The sequence below is a fragment of the Tasmannia lanceolata genome, unplaced genomic scaffold (genome assembly GCF_043159265.1).
Source record: "Tasmannia lanceolata isolate RefF3 unplaced genomic scaffold, GAP_Taslan_0.1 ptg000015l, whole genome shotgun sequence".
Classification (NCBI taxonomy): Eukaryota; Viridiplantae; Streptophyta; class Magnoliopsida; order Canellales; family Winteraceae; genus Tasmannia; species Tasmannia lanceolata.
Genome location: NW_027518692.1, coordinates 37779123 through 37798891, shown reverse-complemented (window position 1 = coordinate 37798891; position 19769 = coordinate 37779123). Strand labels below are relative to the sequence as shown.

The window sequence follows — 19769 nt, the reverse complement described above, 5'->3', positions numbered from 1 at the left end:
TACTTACTCCTTTGCATTTTTTTTCTATCCTTTTGTTATGTTGTTTTTCCCAGGAGCACAACTTGGGCCAGGCTCAACCCGAACCCAAAGAGTACAAGTCGATTAAGGGTCCGGTTGGTTTCACACTTCGTTGAGTTGGGTTGGGCTAGGATTGGGAAAAGTGACCCAATTTGATTTTGGATTGGGTTAGGGTTGGGGCCTTGGGCGACCCAAAGAGACCCAACTCGGGCCATTTCACTAATTTTATCATGATTTTAAAAAGGGAGATGATATTTTCACCCCCTCTGTAGTACGCATTCACCCCCTTATAACGTGAACGGTGGGTAACTTTAATGCTATTTGACGTCAAATCATGTTAAAAGGGGGCGAATGCGTACTCTCAGGTGGGGGATGAAAATATCACCGTTCTATTAAAAATCTTAGGTTATATTTCCTTTTCTTTTTGTATTTTTTCCCATTTTGCCCTGGGGCAATCCGAACCCAACCTGACTCAGCCGGACCCAATTTGAAAAAGACGGGTTAAATGGGTTGGGTTAGGGTTGAGATATTTAGAGGTAGTAAGTTGGGTTACGGCGGACCTTCATCGACACGGGCTCGGGTTGGGCTAGGGTTTGGCCTCAGCCCGAACCGGATCCGGCCCGGCCCGATCTGCACCCCTCCTTTTTCCTATTAAAGAGTTGACTAGTGACACTTTTGGTGTGTGTTTGGGGAGAGTGGGCTTGACTTCCTGCCGTGTGAGAGGAGAAAAAAAAAAGGATAGTAATTTCTTATTTTTTGTTTAAAATGAAAAAAAAGACCACAAAAAAGTAGTTGTTGAAAGCCATGGTTCCAGCTGTAACTTTGGTTACAAAAGATTGAAGAAAAAAATGCATAGTGCTCACGTTTTGAAGATGATGTTTTTGTTGTTTGCATTTCAGAGAAGGAACAATGAGGTCATATGCCTCTATCTTTTGACACCCTTTTGCCTTTTTTCTTGACAAGTTTTTTCAGATGATGTTTGTGGGTTTTTGAGATGGAGATCGTTGAAGCTTCTTCCAATATGCAGAGAGATGGTTCTCGAGCTCAAGCCCCATTGGTAAGCTGATTTTCCATTTTGTTTGACATTGAAATCTTTATTCTGTATGTTTCTTATAATACCCAGATTCAGTTATGTGGGATGTTGCAGATTTTATGCTGAAAAAGTGAAAGAATAGTATATAGATGTTGGGTTTTTGTTTTTAGGGCTTTTAAAGTAGAACTCTGTGCTATCACATTTTTAGGGGTTTTATGAAATCAATTTTAAGGTGGGATGGGTTCCAGATCTGTGGTTATTTGGAAATGGGTAGATTTCTTTTTCTTCTTTAGAGAATGAAATTAGTTGGTGGCATGGTCTGGGAGTAGCATTTTGTGAATTCTTTCCTCTTATTTTATTTGAATTGCTTTATGGGTTTTGGTTCTGATGAGGGACTAGGCAGTGATATTCATATAGTCCACATGGTCGCCTAGTTAATATTCCTTTTTCTTTTTTGGATATTTTATATATTTTTTCTTGGGTTTTTGGCTGTTGGATTGTAGACTTGTTGTGCACACAGTTTCTGTCAGGTGCAGGTTTTACAGCATTACGCCATTTTCAGACCGCTATTTGTTTGTTAACATGTGTATTTTGAGTCTATTTATCCATTGTGCTGTTCAGAGTTTCTTGAAAAATATGGTCCCAAAATTAGCTACATGCTTGCTTTGGATTTCTTTTCTGAAGCCAATAAAATAAAAATCACAGGATTACATCAAAGAGCAACACCTGCTCAAAATACAATTTGCCCTTCCAATTCCTTTCTTTGCTAGACGACTGGCAATTTCATTTGTGCTTCTAAGGATAGGCCGACATCCCTCTACCACACCTCCCATCTCGTTTAAGATCTGACCAAGCCTCCATGGACCATCCTCATCAATGTTTATCCATTAGTTGACGTTTGATGAATCATCTTCGATTAACAATCTCCCTTATAACTCGGATTTAAAGAGTCGTATACCTGTTAAGGGTGCTCATACTTCTCTGTTGAGTCTGTATGGCCTATTCGCCTCGAGTAGGATAACATAATATCTCCCTTCTCATCTCTAAAGATACCCTACCCCTAACGGACCAGGGTTGCCGAGAGAGCATCCATCAAAGTCCAGTTCGACAATGTTTGGGAAATGAAGTCTCCATTTTTCTTTGGAATTGCTTCAAGCATTTCCATGTAGCTTGTTTTCTAGTGGAGGTGTTTCCATCAATTAACACCAATTCCCAGGGTTGTTGTCAGTTTTACAAAACCTACTGCGTTATCCAATCACACTATTGCAGTGAAGAGGTTTAAGCACATTAGCTAGTTCTATAAAACCTACATCGTGTAAACAATTCGCCGTGGGCAGATTGTTTCAGACACGTTTCCTATACCAGCCTTTGCCTGCACGCTAGCTGAAAAATCCACTGCCTTGCGCTTTTAGGTCTCTGTGTTGTCAACATTTCACCATGTATGAAAGTTGGTCAGTAAAAGTGCTGATTTTGAAACTTGATATGGTTTTTATTATATAACAGAGTTATCAAACTAATACTCCTTTTTCTACTATTGTTTATCTGAAAATGCCCTTCCTACATTGATTATGTATTGTAATTTTTGTAAGTCAGCTCATTTTCTTCGGTACCTTCGCAACCATCTCTTTATGGAAAAGTTACCAAAACAAGTGGGTGACTGGGTGGCAAGGCCAGCTGCCTTTTGCATGTTTTGGTTGCTCTATGTTAATGTGATTATGTAGTACTTGTTGCATGATTACTTGGTATATCCGGTGTCTTGGTTTTGCTTTATGACATGGTTATTTAGTCACTTAGTTGATTTTATGCCTTGTGTTTGAAGTTAACCACTAATCTTAGTTGCCATACAAAAAAAAAAAAAAAAAACTACTAATCTTAGTCAGTTAACAAATTAGATGTAAATCTTATGAATATTATCTTTGTTTTTTGTTTGCTATAATTTATTTTTGATCAATTCAACTTTGAAATGAAAATTTCATTAATAGAAATAATATTAGAAGAGATTTTACAATTGATTTTTATGCTTTCAAGTCATGATGTGAATAATGAAATGCTAGGGTGACATGGTGTGTCCTTGAGCCATGGTGTTAAGAGACATCCCTAAATCCAAAACGCCAACCATGAAATACCATCACATGTGGCGTGTGAATATGGACATGAATAGTGACTCATGAATAATGACTCATGATGTGAATAATGAAACCCTATCTGTAATGTTTGTCCATATATATGTTAGAAAATGAATTCATTCGTGACGAAGAAGTGCATTGTTCGTCTAATGAAGCACCAATCACAAGTTTCTTACAGACAATGGGGTTTCAATATTATTCATTGCTTGCAAAGTACTAAATATAAACAGTTTGTGTAGAACCATGGTTTTAAATTTTGACCGAAATCCGAAATTCGGACCGAAATTTCAGATTTCGGGCGAAATTTCGTTTTTTCCGAAATTTAACCCAAAAACCTGTTTTTTTTTTTTTTAAATTATTTTAATATTTTACCGAATTTTTATATCAAATAAAATACTGTTTTCTTTGTTTCGCTGGATTTCGGCCGAAATTTCGATTTCCGGGGGGTCTGAAACCGGTATCGAAACTGAAAAATTTAAAACCTTGTGTAGAACTAGTGTGTGGTCCGTGCACCGGTTACATGCGATTAAATAAGGGCTTACAATATTATGAAGAATCTCAGAATCTCATAAATATAGACAATCTCACTAGATGTGAGGTAGGTAGCCCTCGAGAGAGATTACAATTTTTTTAAAATGGTTCCATAGATATTACAATTTAACTATCAATTTTCTTCTATTTGAATTTTCAATACTTTTTTTTGAATGGTAAATTTTCATTACTTTTATTTTTGAATGGTAAATTTTCATTACTTTTATTTTTGAAAAAAGGATGCCTTTTATTAAGAAAGAGGATTAACTATGGCCAATGCACATCGGGGGGTGAAGAATTCCCCATAAAGAAAGAATCACTAGAAGCTCTGTATTTAGCTAGATGACCAGCCAGATTGTTGGCGCTTTTAGGAACAAGCGCGAAAGAAATACTTCTGCTCACACACGGCTCTAATCTCGTAAAGGAAATTAGAAAGTCTCCATGAGCCATTGCTAATCCCTTTTGCCCACACCAAGGTGTTAGATAAGTCGCTTTCTACTTCCAAGTTGCTCTTTATCTGATTCAGGAACATGCTCAAACCCAGGTGATGAGAATTTAGGCCCAGTAAATGGCATATTTGCCCAATAGGATTTTAGGGATTTATTTCCATGTTATTTGGCTTTAGGATTTTTATTTTCATGATTTTAGTTTTAGGATTTTTATTTTCTATGTTACTTTATTTCCAGGTTATTTCAATTGCCTATATAAGGCCATGTATTGGAGATTAATAGTTTTTGATGAAATAATATTGATTGAGATTTCTCTCCTCTAATTTCTGTCTTTCTATTCTCCTTCTTCCCTCTTCCTACTACTTCCCTTCTTCTTCGTCTTCTCTTCTCTGTCCTACGGCAGTTAGTTTTCCCAATATCCGGAGGAATCGGAGGTGTGAAAACGATAGAAGGACCTCCTATTCTGATGGTCGCTTCCATAAACTTCAATGCAATTTGGGTCTCATTCCCGGGGTCCACATAAGAATTGCCTTGATAATACCTTGAATTGGGCCCCAATAAACTCGAAATCAACTTATCCTTCTGAGATTTGACCCCTGCTGATTTAGAGTGTGTGCATATGTTTGACAAACTTTCCGTACGCTTCGCCCAATGCTGCCTCTTAGAAAGTCTGAGATGGCCCACCTTAGCCTTGTGGGAAGTAACCCGGCTTCCATTACATTTGAATTTAGAACTAGTTTTTCCTTTGCTGAGTTCTAATTCCATCAATGTTTCCTTGGGAGCTGAAACAATGCCACCTAACACAAGGGAATTAGCAGCTGTGGACTTCCCTAAACCCTACTTTAAATTAGAAGTTTTGGAGGGGTGAGAAAAGATTTCATCTCACCCTTCCACTTTTGGTAATTCTTCTTGCAGGCTCTGCCTGCCATCTCTGACAATCAGCGAGAAACTCTCCTGGATGTAGGATCTGCAGTGCCTCTTACCGGCCGTTGATCTCATCTTCTCCATCTATCTGGTGGTAGTGGTACAACATTGCCTTTTCCGATTCAACGGTAGGACAAAGATCTGCTGCCTGGTTCACCTTCTCCTTTCTGATCTGCTGCCCGGTTCACCTTCTCCTTTCTCCTTAGGCTTTGTTCACTTGTTTTCCTGGGAAAGGAAAAGCAAAGGTTTCCCGGGAATCTGACGTGGCATTAGGAAAAGAAATCCAGGGAAACTGTGCAGGAAAAGGTTTCCCGCGCTGTTCACTTGCGCAGGAACTGTGCAGGAAAAGGTTTCCCGAGAAACTGCTTGCCCACTTTTTTCACTAGTTTTCCTGGGAAAGCAAATCCGACCAAAATAAAGGGAAAAGGAATCTTACACTTGTGAGAAAAGACTCATTTCCACATCATTTTTCCCAATTTCCATGTCAGATGTGACATTTTCCACCTAGGCTCCTTCAAAATCCTGTGAAGACAAGTGAACATGCGAATTTTAGCTTTCTCGGGAAAAAAGGGGGTGTTTTCCCGGGATTTTGTCTCCCGGGAACGCGAGTGAACAGAGCCTTAACTGATCAGCCGGAGATTCGGCCCGACGAATTTCTTCTATGAGCTCCTTTTCTTCGAGAGTTGAACTTCTACCATGAACTGCTCCTCCTCCACCTCCAGGCAAATATGTTTTGGAATCTGAAAACCAGTAGTGATCGATACCTTCTCCCTAGCAAAATCTAGGTCTACCACCTCCAAAGTTTTGGGAATGATTTCCTCCACCTTGCCCATGCTATTGCTCAACTTGTTGATTTTTTTTAATAGACCTTGTTGAAAATTTCCAACGTGTGGAGAGGAACTTTATAAAACCGGATCCAAACTTGCTTGGAGAGGGTATGCAGGTTTGGATTCCATTTCAAAAAATCCCAAAAGAAGAACGATACCATTGGTTCCTGAACGTTGTGGAATTTTTCAGCTTCAACCTCCGTGGAGAAAATAAGCAAAACAAACAGATCCCCGACCCTCTTTATATCCGTAACCCCTAGATATTTTGACTGCTCGCCTATAATCTCCCTAGAAACTCCCTGGTCGAATCTTCCAAGAAGACATTGTTGAAGGATTCAGCTTCTTGAAGATACAGAGACCGCATCCACTAGGAGTGTACCTTCTGGGGGTTGCTACTTTCTATACTCTGAGCTCCCATATCTCAAGGATGTGAACGGTGAAAGTGAGCATTTATTGCTCCACAAATAGAAAAGCTGTTTCCTTTTTATTTATGCATATGATCATTTACTGATTCATTTTGACTTTCGGCAAAATTTTGCTTATTATTTGATATCTTAGTTGAAAATGCAGGCTTGAAAAATCATTATGCTTTAATTGATTTGTCATCATTCTATCTTGAATGGTCAGTGGTCCATTAACTGTATGTTAACATGGATCAAATTGCAGGTTGAAACTGTGTCGTGCTATTGTAGAGTAGATTCAGGCTTAAAAACTGTTGCGGTTGCAAGAAAATTCGTCCCTGGATCAAAACTTTGTCTCCAGCCTGATATCAAACCCCAAGCGCACAAGGTTAAGAACTCACGTAGGGAGAGGAATAGAAACCAAGCCCCATTGCTGCCAGGCCTTCCTGATGATCTTGCTATAGCTTGCCTCATCCGCGTTCCACGTCTTGAGCATAGCAAGCTTCGACTCGTCTGCAAAAGATGGTTCCGGCTTTTAGCGGGGAACTTCTTTTACTCACTCAGGAAAAACTTCGGAATGGCCGAAGAGTGGGTTTACGTAATCAAAAGAGACCGTGATGGAAAGATCTCTTGGCATGCTTTCGATCCTACCTATCAACTTTGGCAGCCACTTCCACCTATCCCTAGAGAGTATTCCGAAGCCCTAGGGTTTGGTTGTGCTGTTCTCAGTGGTTGTCACCTTTACTTGTTCGGGGGAAAAGATCCACTCAAAGGGTCTATGCGACGTGTCATCTTTTATAATGCCCGGACAAATAAATGGCACAGAGCTCCAGATATGCTTCGGAAACGACATTGTTTTGGTTCCTGTGTCATAAACAACTGCCTTTATGTTGCTGGTGGGGAATGTGAAGGGATCCAAAGAACCTTGCGGTCAGCTGAGGTTTATGACCCCAACAAGAGCAGATGGACCTTCATTACCGAAATGAGCACTGGTATGGTGCCCTTCATTGGGGTTGTTTACGATGGAAGGTGGTTTCTCAAAGGGCGTGATTCTCGTCATCAGGTCATGAGTGAAGCCTATGTACCCTCTACCAATCACTGGTGTACAGTCAATGATGGGATGGTTCAAGAATGGCGTAACCCTAGCATTTCATTAGATGGGAAGCTCTATGGGTTGGACTGCAGAGATGGATGCAAGCTGAGAGTCTATGATCGAGTTACGGATTCGTGGAACAAGTTCATTGACAGTAAACTCCACTTAGGGAGCTCGCGAGCCTTGGAGGCTGCGGCTCTTGTTTCCCTCAACGGAAAGATTTGCATAATCCGTAATAACATGAGTATTAGTCTGGTTGATGTTTCTGGTAAACAATTGGAGAGCAACACTCATCTATGGGAGACTATTTCCGGCAAAGGTCCCCTCAAGACTTTTGTTACAAACTTATGGTCTAATATTGCAGGTCGAAATGGTCTCAAGAGTCACATTGTCCACTGTCAGGTGCTTCAGGTCTGAGGAAGTCTTTTGAAAAATCTCAACTTGCTTCCGCCTTTTCCGAATGAATTCAAGTGATTTAGTGCAGAGTTTCTGGGATATGCTGATATTGGGAGATGATTGAAGCGATGGGTTTTCATATGGAAAAGAAAAACTTTAAAAAGTTCTTTCAGATCACTTTCATTCACATCAAAGAAGATAACCCTTTTTCGTAGGCCTGATAAGGAAAAACTGTTTTCAGTTTATGCGACATCGAACAGATTAATATGCGGGTTACATATAGGAGAAAAGCAGTAGTGAGAGAGTTTGAGGAAATTGAGAAAATGCTTCGAAATTTAGAAACAGATAGTGATACCAACTTGTAGACGTTTTACTGCATGTTCTCTTGATTCATGTGTTACAAATTCAAAAGCATTGTGGGGTCCAATCAATTGAAAAGGATACAGTGATAGAAATCTTATTCCAGTCTGGAAATCCATACATTTTTTTTTTTAGCATAGAAAGGTTAGCCATTTGAACACCTATGAAAGGAGCAAAATACCATAGGCCTTTGCAGCTTCAGGTATGACTTATGGTTTTGGTGTCTGTTATGGGTTACTAGTATGTGAACTCTCTTGAATGCTTTGTGAATATTGATGTAGATCACCCATACAATCCATTAGAATACATAGATTACATGTTTCTGTTTACCAAAATGTGGTATCGTTCATCACTTCATCCACTAATTATGGTTGAAGGCAAGTTTGTTTTGCTTAGTGCAGAGCCTACAGTAGCTTATTTTAACAAATGAACAGAACTACATTAGATCTTATTGAACCCTTCTTAGATGAAGTTTCTCTTTTCAAAACTTCTCAAACAATGGAAAATTAAGAAAATTTGAAGGAGTTTTTCTTTTCCAAACTTTTCCAGAAATTTCCTGCAATCCAAACTAGGTCTTGGTTCCATTGTAGATGCAGACATCTCAATTTCTAGTGGCTCAAGTCTAGAGTGGCTGTGTCTAGGGCTAGATTAAATTTTGGGTATGTCTACGCCTAGTAAAACCGTATGTAGTTAATTTTATGGAGAAGATTTTTGGGGCAGGGCCCAACAAATGAATTGTTAAGATCATTTCAATAAGTGGGCTATACTGCACTTATTTCTAGAGAATTTCAGGCCACTCTATGGCTTCTCTATATTATGAATTATAAATGTGCCTCTTGTTTTTACCATGGCCTCTCTCTTTTTGGGGGGGTTTGGAACTGGGGAAAAGAAAATGATCGAAAATAATATTTTCCATGAGAAATAAAATTTAAGGGTCTAGCAGGTTTGCAGTTTTCCTTGTAATTTGGGGGGAAAATCCATTGAAAATGATTTTACCAAACGCTAGAAAATCTAATACCATCCATCATGCCAACATAAGTCATTGAAGTCCCAAAGTCACTCTTATTTCTAATTGCACGTGGATGAGATCTGAGCCATTCTTGGCTTACCTATCGGATGGACAGTCTAGATCTCAGAAAAATAGGATCCCATTGTTTTCAAGAAACAGCGTGGTAGATTGCTAAGGCCCTGTTTGTTTTGGATTTTGAGAACCGATTGCGAGTCCAAAACTGATTATTGGACCCAAATTTAGGCCCTGTTTGTTACGGATTGCGAGTCGAAAACTGATTATTGGACTCAAATTTAGGCCCGTTTGTTTTGGATTTTGAGAATGGATTAAGATTTGAAAACTGATTATTGGACTCAAACTGATTATTGGACTCAAATTTAGGCCCGTTTGTTTTGGATTTTGAGAATGGATTGCAATTCGAAAACTGATTATTGGACTCACAATCCGTTCTCAAAATCCAAAACAAACAGGGCCTAAATTATCTATGTACATTCCCTGACTCAGAAGATCACTATTTCCAGTCTCCTCATTGTCTTATCTCTGATCTCATATAAACAGTATCTACAGAATCAAAAGATCCATATGGGGCTGTTCATCATGGGGATAGAAATCCTGGACAGGCTGTTTCTGGGATTGAGTACCCTGCTGGTATAAGTTTTTCTCGAAATTAAATTGTCCACGGTTCACCAATTTTGTTCTAGTAATATTTTATCCAAGAACAAAGGTCGACATAAACAGAGAATAGCAAATATATCCATGGATGAAATAAAACCTAGATAACTATCCCCATGTTGAACAGCCCCTTGTGGGACAAGAGTGGATAACTTATTCTATTAATACTTGTAGAGTACAACTCCAAATCGTCGGGTCCAACCACTGCACAGTGACCAACTTCCTAATTATAGTCTTGCATCTGGGTTAGATTTGTCAATTTAGCAGTAGCACAGTTTTACAGAAAATATTTCAGAACATTCACTAATTGGCATATCTAAAACTGATAAAACTCATCAGGTATGCTGCAGAAGGTGAGAGATTTAAGGTTCCAACCATCAGTTGAAAACAACTTAAAACACATATGCTATCAGCAGATTATCTGATACATTTGAGTTAACTACAGCTTACCAGATATTAAAAGGAAAAAATAAACAGTAAGGCAATTGTTAGGTTTTGTATCTGGTTTCAATATTAAGAACTGCTATTAGCACTTGCTGGTCCTGAACTTGACTTGTTTTATTTTGACGTCTTCGGGAGAGTTCTGATCAAGATTTGTTTCTCTGGAGTACCAAAGGCGAGCATAAAATACTTCCAAAAAGAAAGTTATAGAGTAAGAGGTCTGGTAATAAACTAGCTCGATTGGGGAAGGCCAATCATATTCAACCGGCTTTGGAGTGAGTGATGATGGATCTGGGCCTGCTAAAAAGAATCTCTTTTTTCTTTTGACCCCAAGTGAGAAAGCAATTGTCGGGGTTTTGTATATGGTTTCAAAATTAACAAATTCTCTTTGTGCTTGTGCCTTGTTTCAATATGAGGTAACTCTCTGTGTCATGTTTACTAGCTAGTGTAGGAGTGAGTTGGGGTTTTTGGTAGGCAAAACGTAACGTAGACACTACTTGGAGAGTCTCTCAAGGTTTCCTAGTTAGACTAAAGTTAGATGCTAGTTTTAGGATTTTAGAATAACAACTTGGTATATAAGGTCTCTTCTAAAACCATGCAACTGAATAAAATATCACATGAGATGAGAGCAGAGAGTAAGAGAGGAAGGGTTAGAAAGAAGAGACAAAGGGGTTATGATTGGGCGAGAATTGTTTTGAGATCTTGGCCTTTTGATATTGGGTTTTCTCCCAGTAATCCTTGTATATTCTAATACTGGAAGATCAATTCCCGTTCTATAGATGTAGGCTACAGCATGGTCACGACATGGAGAGAAAGACGCGTTGTCCGTGCATGTTTTTTGACAGAATATATAAAAGAAACACAGTATTACAATCATTGGTCTAAGACAACATTTAGGTCTGGTTCTGTTTTTCCTAGTGCACAAACATTTACGTAAGAACTCACAACCATAAGGGCATTGCCTGTTTTTATTGCTAGTACACGACATTTAAACGAATTGAAGAGCTTGAGACATGGAGAGCTTGAGACAGAAGTAGCACCAACACAGAATATTATCACTGGATCACACCTGCAGGATTCAAAACATTGTCATTATGACTATGAGGATTATTTGGATTCCCACTTGGTAATTAAAATCAAATTGCCACTTGACAGCTCCTTTCTGGAATCTGGATATAATCTCTGCCATCTTATATTAGCCAGCAGCAAATTGAGACCTACCATGTGTAAAATGTACTGTGAAATTCTGAGTAGCTGCAGACTACAGCATGGTCATTCTGCCTTAACCATGAGGTAATAAAAAAATGCACTAACAGCTTATAGCGGAAGATTGGCATAATTCTTCTGGAATTAGCTGGAAAATGATGTAACAAAATGTATGTTGGAGTATAATTTTGTTATAGAAAGGATAATGGACCTCAAAGATGCACAAAATGGAGATAATGGGCCACATGAAAAAAATGATGTAATTTAAAAGCATTAGAAACAATGGCAGCCAAGAAAAATGAAATAAAAGATCACAATACAATATACTTCTACTGTAAATTCAGTGATACATAGTGGTGACCTCATTTTGTTATGTCATAGTCCAACGAGTGGTGGATTGCAAACTGGACGTGTGCCCATTCCTTGAGAGCGAGCCACTTTCTTCTATATCTTTCATCAAACAGATCCCATAAAGCTTCCCTAGGTTTTTTGATACAAAGAGGGAGCCTGAGCTACCATTCAAAAAAGAGAGGGAGCCTGAGCTGAGATATGTAAAGGAAAAGATCCTTTCTTACAATCCATCCTTCTAGAAACCTCTTCATGAAAAGAATCTTCATATCCTACTCACAACAAAGAACTCTCCCAAAAAATTAACATGCCCCATAAAACTGAAAGGACATATCTCAAGTTAATTATCAGAATCTCAAGACAACAATGTAATGTCAGCCAAACGAAGGTGAAAGTACCGTGCTCCCGTCCCTACTTATGTAGCCGAACTTGAAAATTCTCAAAGCACAACAATAATCCAAGTACAAAACAAATATTTGATAAAATCTACATTAGAACCATGGGAAGTGATATATCCACCCCTTTTGATCACTTTGGGACACCCAGCAGCAGTGTATTAGTGACTGTAAAGGGGCTGATGTACTTCACGTCAGAAGTATTCGATGGGGCTGATTGCCACGTACACTGCTGCTGGGTGTCCCAAGTAATCAAAAGGGGCGGATATTTCACTTCCCTAGAACTATTTGTAATATTCCTGAATGCACTGTAAATTATAGATTTAAAGGTAACATTCCATAAAATTAATTGAATTGTCAATAATTTTAGGTGGTGTTTAAGAAGGGGCCATGTGAACGGGATCTTAGATTCTTTTCAGTTCTCTCTAGAAAATCAGATAACAAAGGCCAATGGGAGGTTTTGTCCACAAACCCCAAAAACATGAAAAATAAATACCTAAAACATGCCCCATGTTATGATCTAGATATGAGATTATATAAGCAACTAGATTGAAGAGAAAAGACCAACAATGAACAAAATCTTTCATCGAAATATTAACGACATAATGAGACAGTATTGCCTCCACAGAAAAGACAGTATTGCGGTGGGGAAAGGTTCCGGGGCATGGAGATCTATATGCTCGGCTCAAGAATCTTTTTTACCCCACCTCAGATTCAAAGCAGGAAAAGGTATTCAATTAAATTCTGGTTGGATCTATGGATTGGGACTCAAAGTCTCAAATCTCGATTTCGGGAGATCTTCAGAATTGCCTCCAATAAAGAAGCCACAATTGCCGACTATCTTAGGCGGACTGAAAGTTCAGCTGGAGTCTTCTGGGACATCAGATTAAGACGCAACTTGAAGGATTCCGAGATTGAAATATTTACATCTCTTATTGAATTGCTAGAGGGTCACTACATATCCCCAATGGGTGAAGACGAATGGATTTGGCACCCTGATCCTGGTGGTATTTTCTCGGTTTGATCTTTCTTACGTCTGTTGAATGAAGGTTCGGATCCTGATTTGGATTACGCTCGTATTTGGCGTAATATTGCTCCTCCTCGGATAATGGCATTTATGTGGACGGCTGCTCACAAATGTATCAACACAATCGACAGACTCAAACGTCGCGGTTTTCATATTGCCAACAGGTGTGTAATGTGTATGTCTGATGAAGAGAACATTGACCATTTATTCGTCCATTGCCCTTTCGTCTACTGCATATGGATGGCTATATTCAAATTATTTGGGGTAAGCTGGGTCATGGATTATCGAATAGATCCAATGATTACTCATTGGAGGGGCATTTTCAATCGCTTCATCGGCAAGAGCATGTGGGCTGCTGTGCCTTTTGCGATCTTGTCGCATATTTGGTTGGAAAGCAATTCAAGAATATTTACCGGTAAGGAAAAATCGTGGCGATACATCCTGCTTGAAGTGAAACTATCTATTATTGTTTGGGCCCGACGAAATGATGAAATTCCCTACTCAGCAGGAACTATTATTCGACAGTGGTGCTCCGTATCGCATGAGAAGAGGCGGATTAACCAAATTACCCCGAAATGGAATCCACCGCCTGAGGGGTGGATGAAGTTGAACTTCGACGGAAGCGCTCTAGGGAATCCAGCCCGGCTGGGATCGGTGGCATTCTCCGAAATTCTGATGGGGAAACAATTATGACCTACACAGGTCCGGCTGGTTGTTGCGACGCTAACGAGGCGGAAGCAAAAGCTCTTCTAGCCGGTCTAAAATGGTTCTCAAACAACAGACTTGGGCCTCTTATGATTGAAGGCGACTCCTCCAACTTTGTGGGCTGGGCAAGGAACAAAGGGGGAGGTCCTTGGTGTATCCATGCTATTATCGACGAGATTCGGGACCTAGTGCGGGACATCAAACCCTCCTTACAGCATCAAAGAAGGACTGCAAATTCCGATGCGGACGTCTTGGCTAAAGAGGGGGTTCACTTACCGGGTTTTCGATTAGTTTATCAACCCGTATCGGACTCTCATCCCAATTAGGGGCTTCTGTTTTTTCTTCTGATTTTCGGGAACATCTTGTCCCCGATTGATGTATTTTGGTGCTATTCTCATTAATAAAGTTACTTTTCAAAAAAAATAATGAGACAGTATTATCGGCATTATCGAACTCCAACAGAATCCCAAATGAGGCAATAAACAGCAGTAATCCATGGGTTCCCATACGATTAGCATGCTAGATACATTTATCTTGCATAAGCCTTATCTAGTTATCTGCAATGCACTAGCAGTGGCTCAATTCTTTCCTTGGTCGACCTTGAAGTAGTTGGAAAGGATGTAACACTCCAATGGTAGAACACATGCAACTAGGAGAGGTATCCTTGCAGGATCCTCACTAAGATTTGCTTCAATTGAAACATAACTCCTAAACACAACTGAATACAAGTCTTACTAGGCGATGGGCACATTTCAACCCCTCAAAACTACTCAAAGCTTGTCCTTATCTTGAGATTTCTTTGAGACCTACCTTAGCAAATGTACATCATCATTCACCCTCGCAGATACATTGGACCTCAGAGTTAGAGTCCTTGATAGAGTTGAGGGGTTGTGGCAAGCATGGCACCTTAAAGCCATAATAACGTGTTATGAGGGGGTGTGTTGGGGCAGCAGGGATATTTTTCCAAAGCCGAAGTTATGTGAGTGAAAATGGAAGAAGGATGGTGGCGGATATAGCATCTATACTTGGATGTAGAGGATCTTTTTTTTAAAAGGTCTTGGATGTAGAGGATCTGATCCTCCATGTTCTTATTTGGGACTGCGATTATGTGTGTGAAAGCTGAATAAAACTAAATGGAACCTGATAATGGAGCACTTTAAAATAAAGCTTGCATAGAAAAAAGGAATCCTATCCCTTGATGGAAGAATAGCCTTGATTAAATTTGATCTTGCTAACTTGTACCCATACTCTGTATGTTCCTATTTTCCAACCTATGCAGTGTCATTGATAGAATGGAGAGTATTCAAAAGAAGTTTTCCTTACATGATCGCGGCAGCAGGGTGGTGGTGGTTAGGTGTACGGAGATTAAAGGAAATGAACCAATCACTCTTAAGCAAATAGCTTTCACAAACGTGAAGTCTAGAATGCCCATATCCACCTAGATGCTAGCTTATCTTACCTTTCACAATAGCTTCCGGAGCCAAGAAATCTCACCTATAACCCCACAAAAGCCAAATTGGTACCATTTTTGTGATAATCAATTGATCATAATACAATGCTCATGAAACAAAGTCTAGAATGCCCATATCCACCTAGATGCTTGCTTATCCTACCTTTCACAATAGCTTCCGGAGCCAAGAAATCTCACCTATAACCCCACAAAAGCCAAATCGGTACCATTTTTGTGATAATCAATTAATCATAATACAATGCTCATGAAACAAAGGTCCCAAATACACTCCTTAATACCTAGAATTATGAAAGTTGCTTCCAGATTTTATTGATCTTGGCACAATCATGCAATGCAAGAAAGACCTCTATCAGATCTCCTTTAATGATATCTCAACAAGATTAACAAATACCAAGAGGATCCATGCATCCCAAGATCTATACTAAGATCAACGAGATTAAAAAATTCCAAGGGAGGATCCATCCATCCCAAGATCTATCCTAAGATCAACAAAATTAAAAAATACCAAGAGACCAAAATCACAAAAAATACCAAGAGAAGATCCATCCATCCCAAGATTTATACTAAGATCAAATGCTATCATTTTAAGCTCCTCTTCTTTAGAAACTCTATAATCATTTATCAAATTTATATAAAGGATACCAAAATGTGATTCATTAGTTGTCAGTTTCCTCCACTCATCAACCATATAAAGGTGGTGAAAGTAGTTGAGAATCACCTCCACCACCTCACTTGGCTACACATAAAATCTCCATCTAAGCAATTAGTCTGATATGTTTACCTATTCCGAGTATTTTCTTTAGAATTAAATGTCTAGTGGACGAGCTTAATTCTGCTGCCTGCCTTGAGCTATATAACCATACATTTCTGCTTTCACCTTATTTTCTCTTTGGATGCTTTTACCAAGAAATCCCTCTTTAGTGACACCCTTCCTATCTTCTGTGGATGTATTGGAAGATATTGAGGTGTTGCCCATCACCCAATATGTCTTGGTTTTCTAGTTGGATGATAGAAACAACAGTGTATGTACCACTGTCCGATACCTACAATATTCATCTAAAAGAACACATCGGATCATGTAATTCAATGTTTTCCTTGGCAGGGGCGGAGTAAGGAATTTACACTTGGGGCGACCGGGGGGGGGGGACTAATTTACACTTTGCCTGCATTGGTCTTTGGGGTAGGGGGGTGACACATTATGATGAAAGGAATGTGAAACTCTATATGTGCCTGGTCACTGGACTAATTTACACTTTGCCCCCCCCCCCCCGACACACTATTTGTGCCTCCGCTCCTGTTCCTTGGGTGACACATTATGATGTATCATCTGATACACACCAGAAATCCGATACTCTCACTAGATGAAGACCCGACTCTTCTTTGTTTATTACATTGTAATTCAACCCCAACAGTTATAAATTACTTGTAATGTATAGATTATATAAGGAAATGAGAACCATGCTCCTTTATTTTATGATGACACTCCTTACTTTATTAATCATTTTTATGATTGGTTGTCAATAGTTCTCGGGAATTATAACAACTAATTAGAAAAGTGTAAATAAAGAGAGAAGTGTCATTATTAAAACAAGGGACACCCAATCAAAATGCACATTTTCTGCTTCAAAAATCTTAACTCCATGAGAAAGAAAGCAGCACAATAGTTTGGTTATTATATTTAGAATTAATTATTTTTTTATGGTATATTTAGAAATAATTATGCATGAATGGAAGTTAATTGCACTATCATGTGAATGTGAACCTGGATTTTGTTTTGAAAGGAATGAATGTGAACCTGGGTGGAACAATTACTTCTTTTTTTTCTTCTTCTTTTTTTAAATGGAACAATTACATTTTACATGAATAATCCCCAAAAGTGAAACATGGAAAACTGAACAATTTGAAATATACTACGAATCTAGCAAATCAAAAGATTTGTGCCACTCCTAGAAGTGTCTTTTTGGAAGCTAATTTTGTTTAACTTAGTTTAATGTTATTTTATTTTGAGAGATGTAGTGAGGACAAAAATTCTGAATAAGTCCATATTAGGCAATCAAGAATGTTAAAACCACAGCTTGAATATGCATCATACAGAGAAGCAAATCAACTAGTCCTTAATTAGCTTTCTTTAAGTGCAAATGAAAAATGTCAATATGTTTACTTGCCATCCAGAATGATTGCAGATACGCACAAAACAAATGGATGAATAATAATAAAAAGAAAAATGAAAACATTCAAGTGGACTTTTAGTTAGTCACCATGGAAAACCCATAAACTTATTTACTGAAGAGCATAAGAAAAGCCGATGGTCCTCATGACCATCACCCTAAAACCTAAATTGTGCTCCATCCAATCTACACCCAACCATTGACTGGTTCCAATACACCCACGAGATGGAGATTGGGTTGACCCACAATTTAGAGAGGTCCCACAAGCCACCAAACCAGGAATAAAGGCTGAATAAATATTGGAAAATAATATCAGCACAGCCATGTTTTAATAATTGTAGTAAGTTTATCTTGTCTTTTATCATTTAAAGAGCAGTCAAAGGTAAAATATTATACTTCCCAAAAAGCTCTGACAAGCCAATTAAAAAAAAAAGACAAGCAGAGTTTATGCAATTATTAAAACATGGTTGTGCTGCTATCATTTCCCTTAATATTCTAAGTCAGTGTAATTAACAGCAAGTAAAAAGGGGTATTACCGTTGGTTGTTAAAGTAAGACTTCTGAAGAAAGAAAAAGACAAAGATCTAGGGTTAGGGTTTTATACCTCTGCAATAGAAGAAACACCTCTCAGACTCTCTTGCAAGGCCTTATTTTTACAGGTGGGAATGCTCTCAAACTGCTTCACAGGAAGCTTTTCAGACAGAAACCCGACGTGGAATTCGATCTCGTTCGATCCTTCTTCCATCTCGATGCTCGTAACCGAAACCCAAACGAAAACCTTCTTTGCCTGAATACCGGAAAGATCCGATATGCTACCGTACGAGAGTTTTCCGGTGATTTTTTTGCTGTAATAGACGAGATCGTCGAATTGCACGTAGCACGAGTGAGATAGTTCGATCTCGAACGTTCCGTCGTCTGAGAGAGAGTATGCCGTAACGGAATCGGGCACGAGGCCTTTCGGGAGGCCGAATTTCGGGAGGAGATCGTGGACCGAGTTGGGAGTTTCGGAATCGGATGCCGAAACTGTTACGATATAGAAGAGAAGGGATAAGGCGAGGAGTGAAAGAGAGTTTGACATTTTTTGGGAGGAGGAACTGGTCTGAAGAAGACTGAGGAGGAATTGTCTTATAAATAGACGGGAAAGGAATCAAGGATAACGTCAGTGAAGGGTATTATGGTCATTTTATACGTGTCGTTATTCTTGACCAATAATGATAAGGTAACCGATTTGGGGACCAAATGTGGAACCGAATAAGAAATCTTTCCTTCGGCCTTTTGGCTTTTTTTCATTAAATTGCAAAACAAACCCTTCTATGCCATGTGGCATGTGGAGATTTGTTGGGTTATACTCTCGGTTCCACTCGGTCTCCATAACTGCACTCATTTTTTTATTGGTAGTTTGATGCGAATTATTTGCCTTGGGTTAGAGTTGAAGTTATTTAATTAATGGCGGGGGCCCATAGTGTAATTAATAATCTTTTAGTCACTGAGGGCGCCATTTCAGCTGCTTTAGCAATTAGCATACCTCTGGAAAGAGGAAGGTCTACTGGTTAAGTAAAAAGAGGAATGCTAGATTCATAGGGGCCCTTGCAAAATAAGGGGCAAAGGGCACACCTATTGGTCAAAAACCATTAAAGACAGTTATGATTCCAATTTTATGTGTCATCTTTAATGCTATTTGACCAATGAGGGCGCCCTTTGCCCCTTATTTTGCAAGGGCGCCTGTGAATCTAGCATTCCTCAAGTATATAAATGATTAAATAACACCGACTGTTTGTTTAAGATTATGACAACCGGTTGGGATTGCTAAACCAATTACTGGACTCAAATTTAAATGTAATTTTGAGGAGTCCAATATTCAGTTTGGCACTCACAATCAGTTGTCATAATCTTAGACGACGTGCCTTTAACAATTTATGCTATTAGATTAATTGGTTGTTTCACATGGTATTAGAGTTATTGCCTCTCGGGCATGTCCCAGGTTCAAACCCCAACAACGTATTTGGCCAACTTAGAAAAGGGAAAGGTCTAGAATCATCCAATTAGTGTGGGACCAAGGGCAATAGGCTTAACTTGTGATGGCGGGCCCTATCAACTTACACGTGATAGCGACCCTACAGGCTGAGGTTGTCCCAACCTTACCCTGTCCTCGAATTATTTTTCTTCTGAA

At 39.1% G+C, this 19769-nt stretch overlaps 2 protein-coding genes across 2 annotated transcripts; one reads left to right on the top strand and one right to left on the bottom strand.

Moving 5' to 3' along the window:
* Window positions 1-701: 701 nt before the first annotated feature.
* Window positions 702-8499, top strand: LOC143847084 (Galactose oxidase/kelch repeat superfamily protein). Its single transcript, XM_077355764.1, has 2 exons — window positions 702-1075; window positions 6575-8499. The coding sequence occupies exons 1-2, from the start codon at window positions 1013-1015 to the stop codon at window positions 7817-7819; spliced, it is 1308 nt and encodes a 435-aa protein (XP_077211879.1). The 5' UTR covers window positions 702-1012; the 3' UTR covers window positions 7820-8499.
* Window positions 8500-11085: 2586 nt separating this feature from the next.
* LOC143847083 (uncharacterized) lies at window positions 11086-18717 on the bottom strand. Its single transcript, XM_077355762.1, has 2 exons — window positions 18204-18717; window positions 11086-11349 (listed from the first exon to the last, which is right to left on the bottom strand). The coding sequence occupies exons 1-2, from the start codon at window positions 18675-18677 to the stop codon at window positions 11344-11346; spliced, it is 480 nt and encodes a 159-aa protein (XP_077211877.1). The 5' UTR covers window positions 18678-18717; the 3' UTR covers window positions 11086-11343.
* Window positions 18718-19769: the final 1052 nt, after the last annotated feature.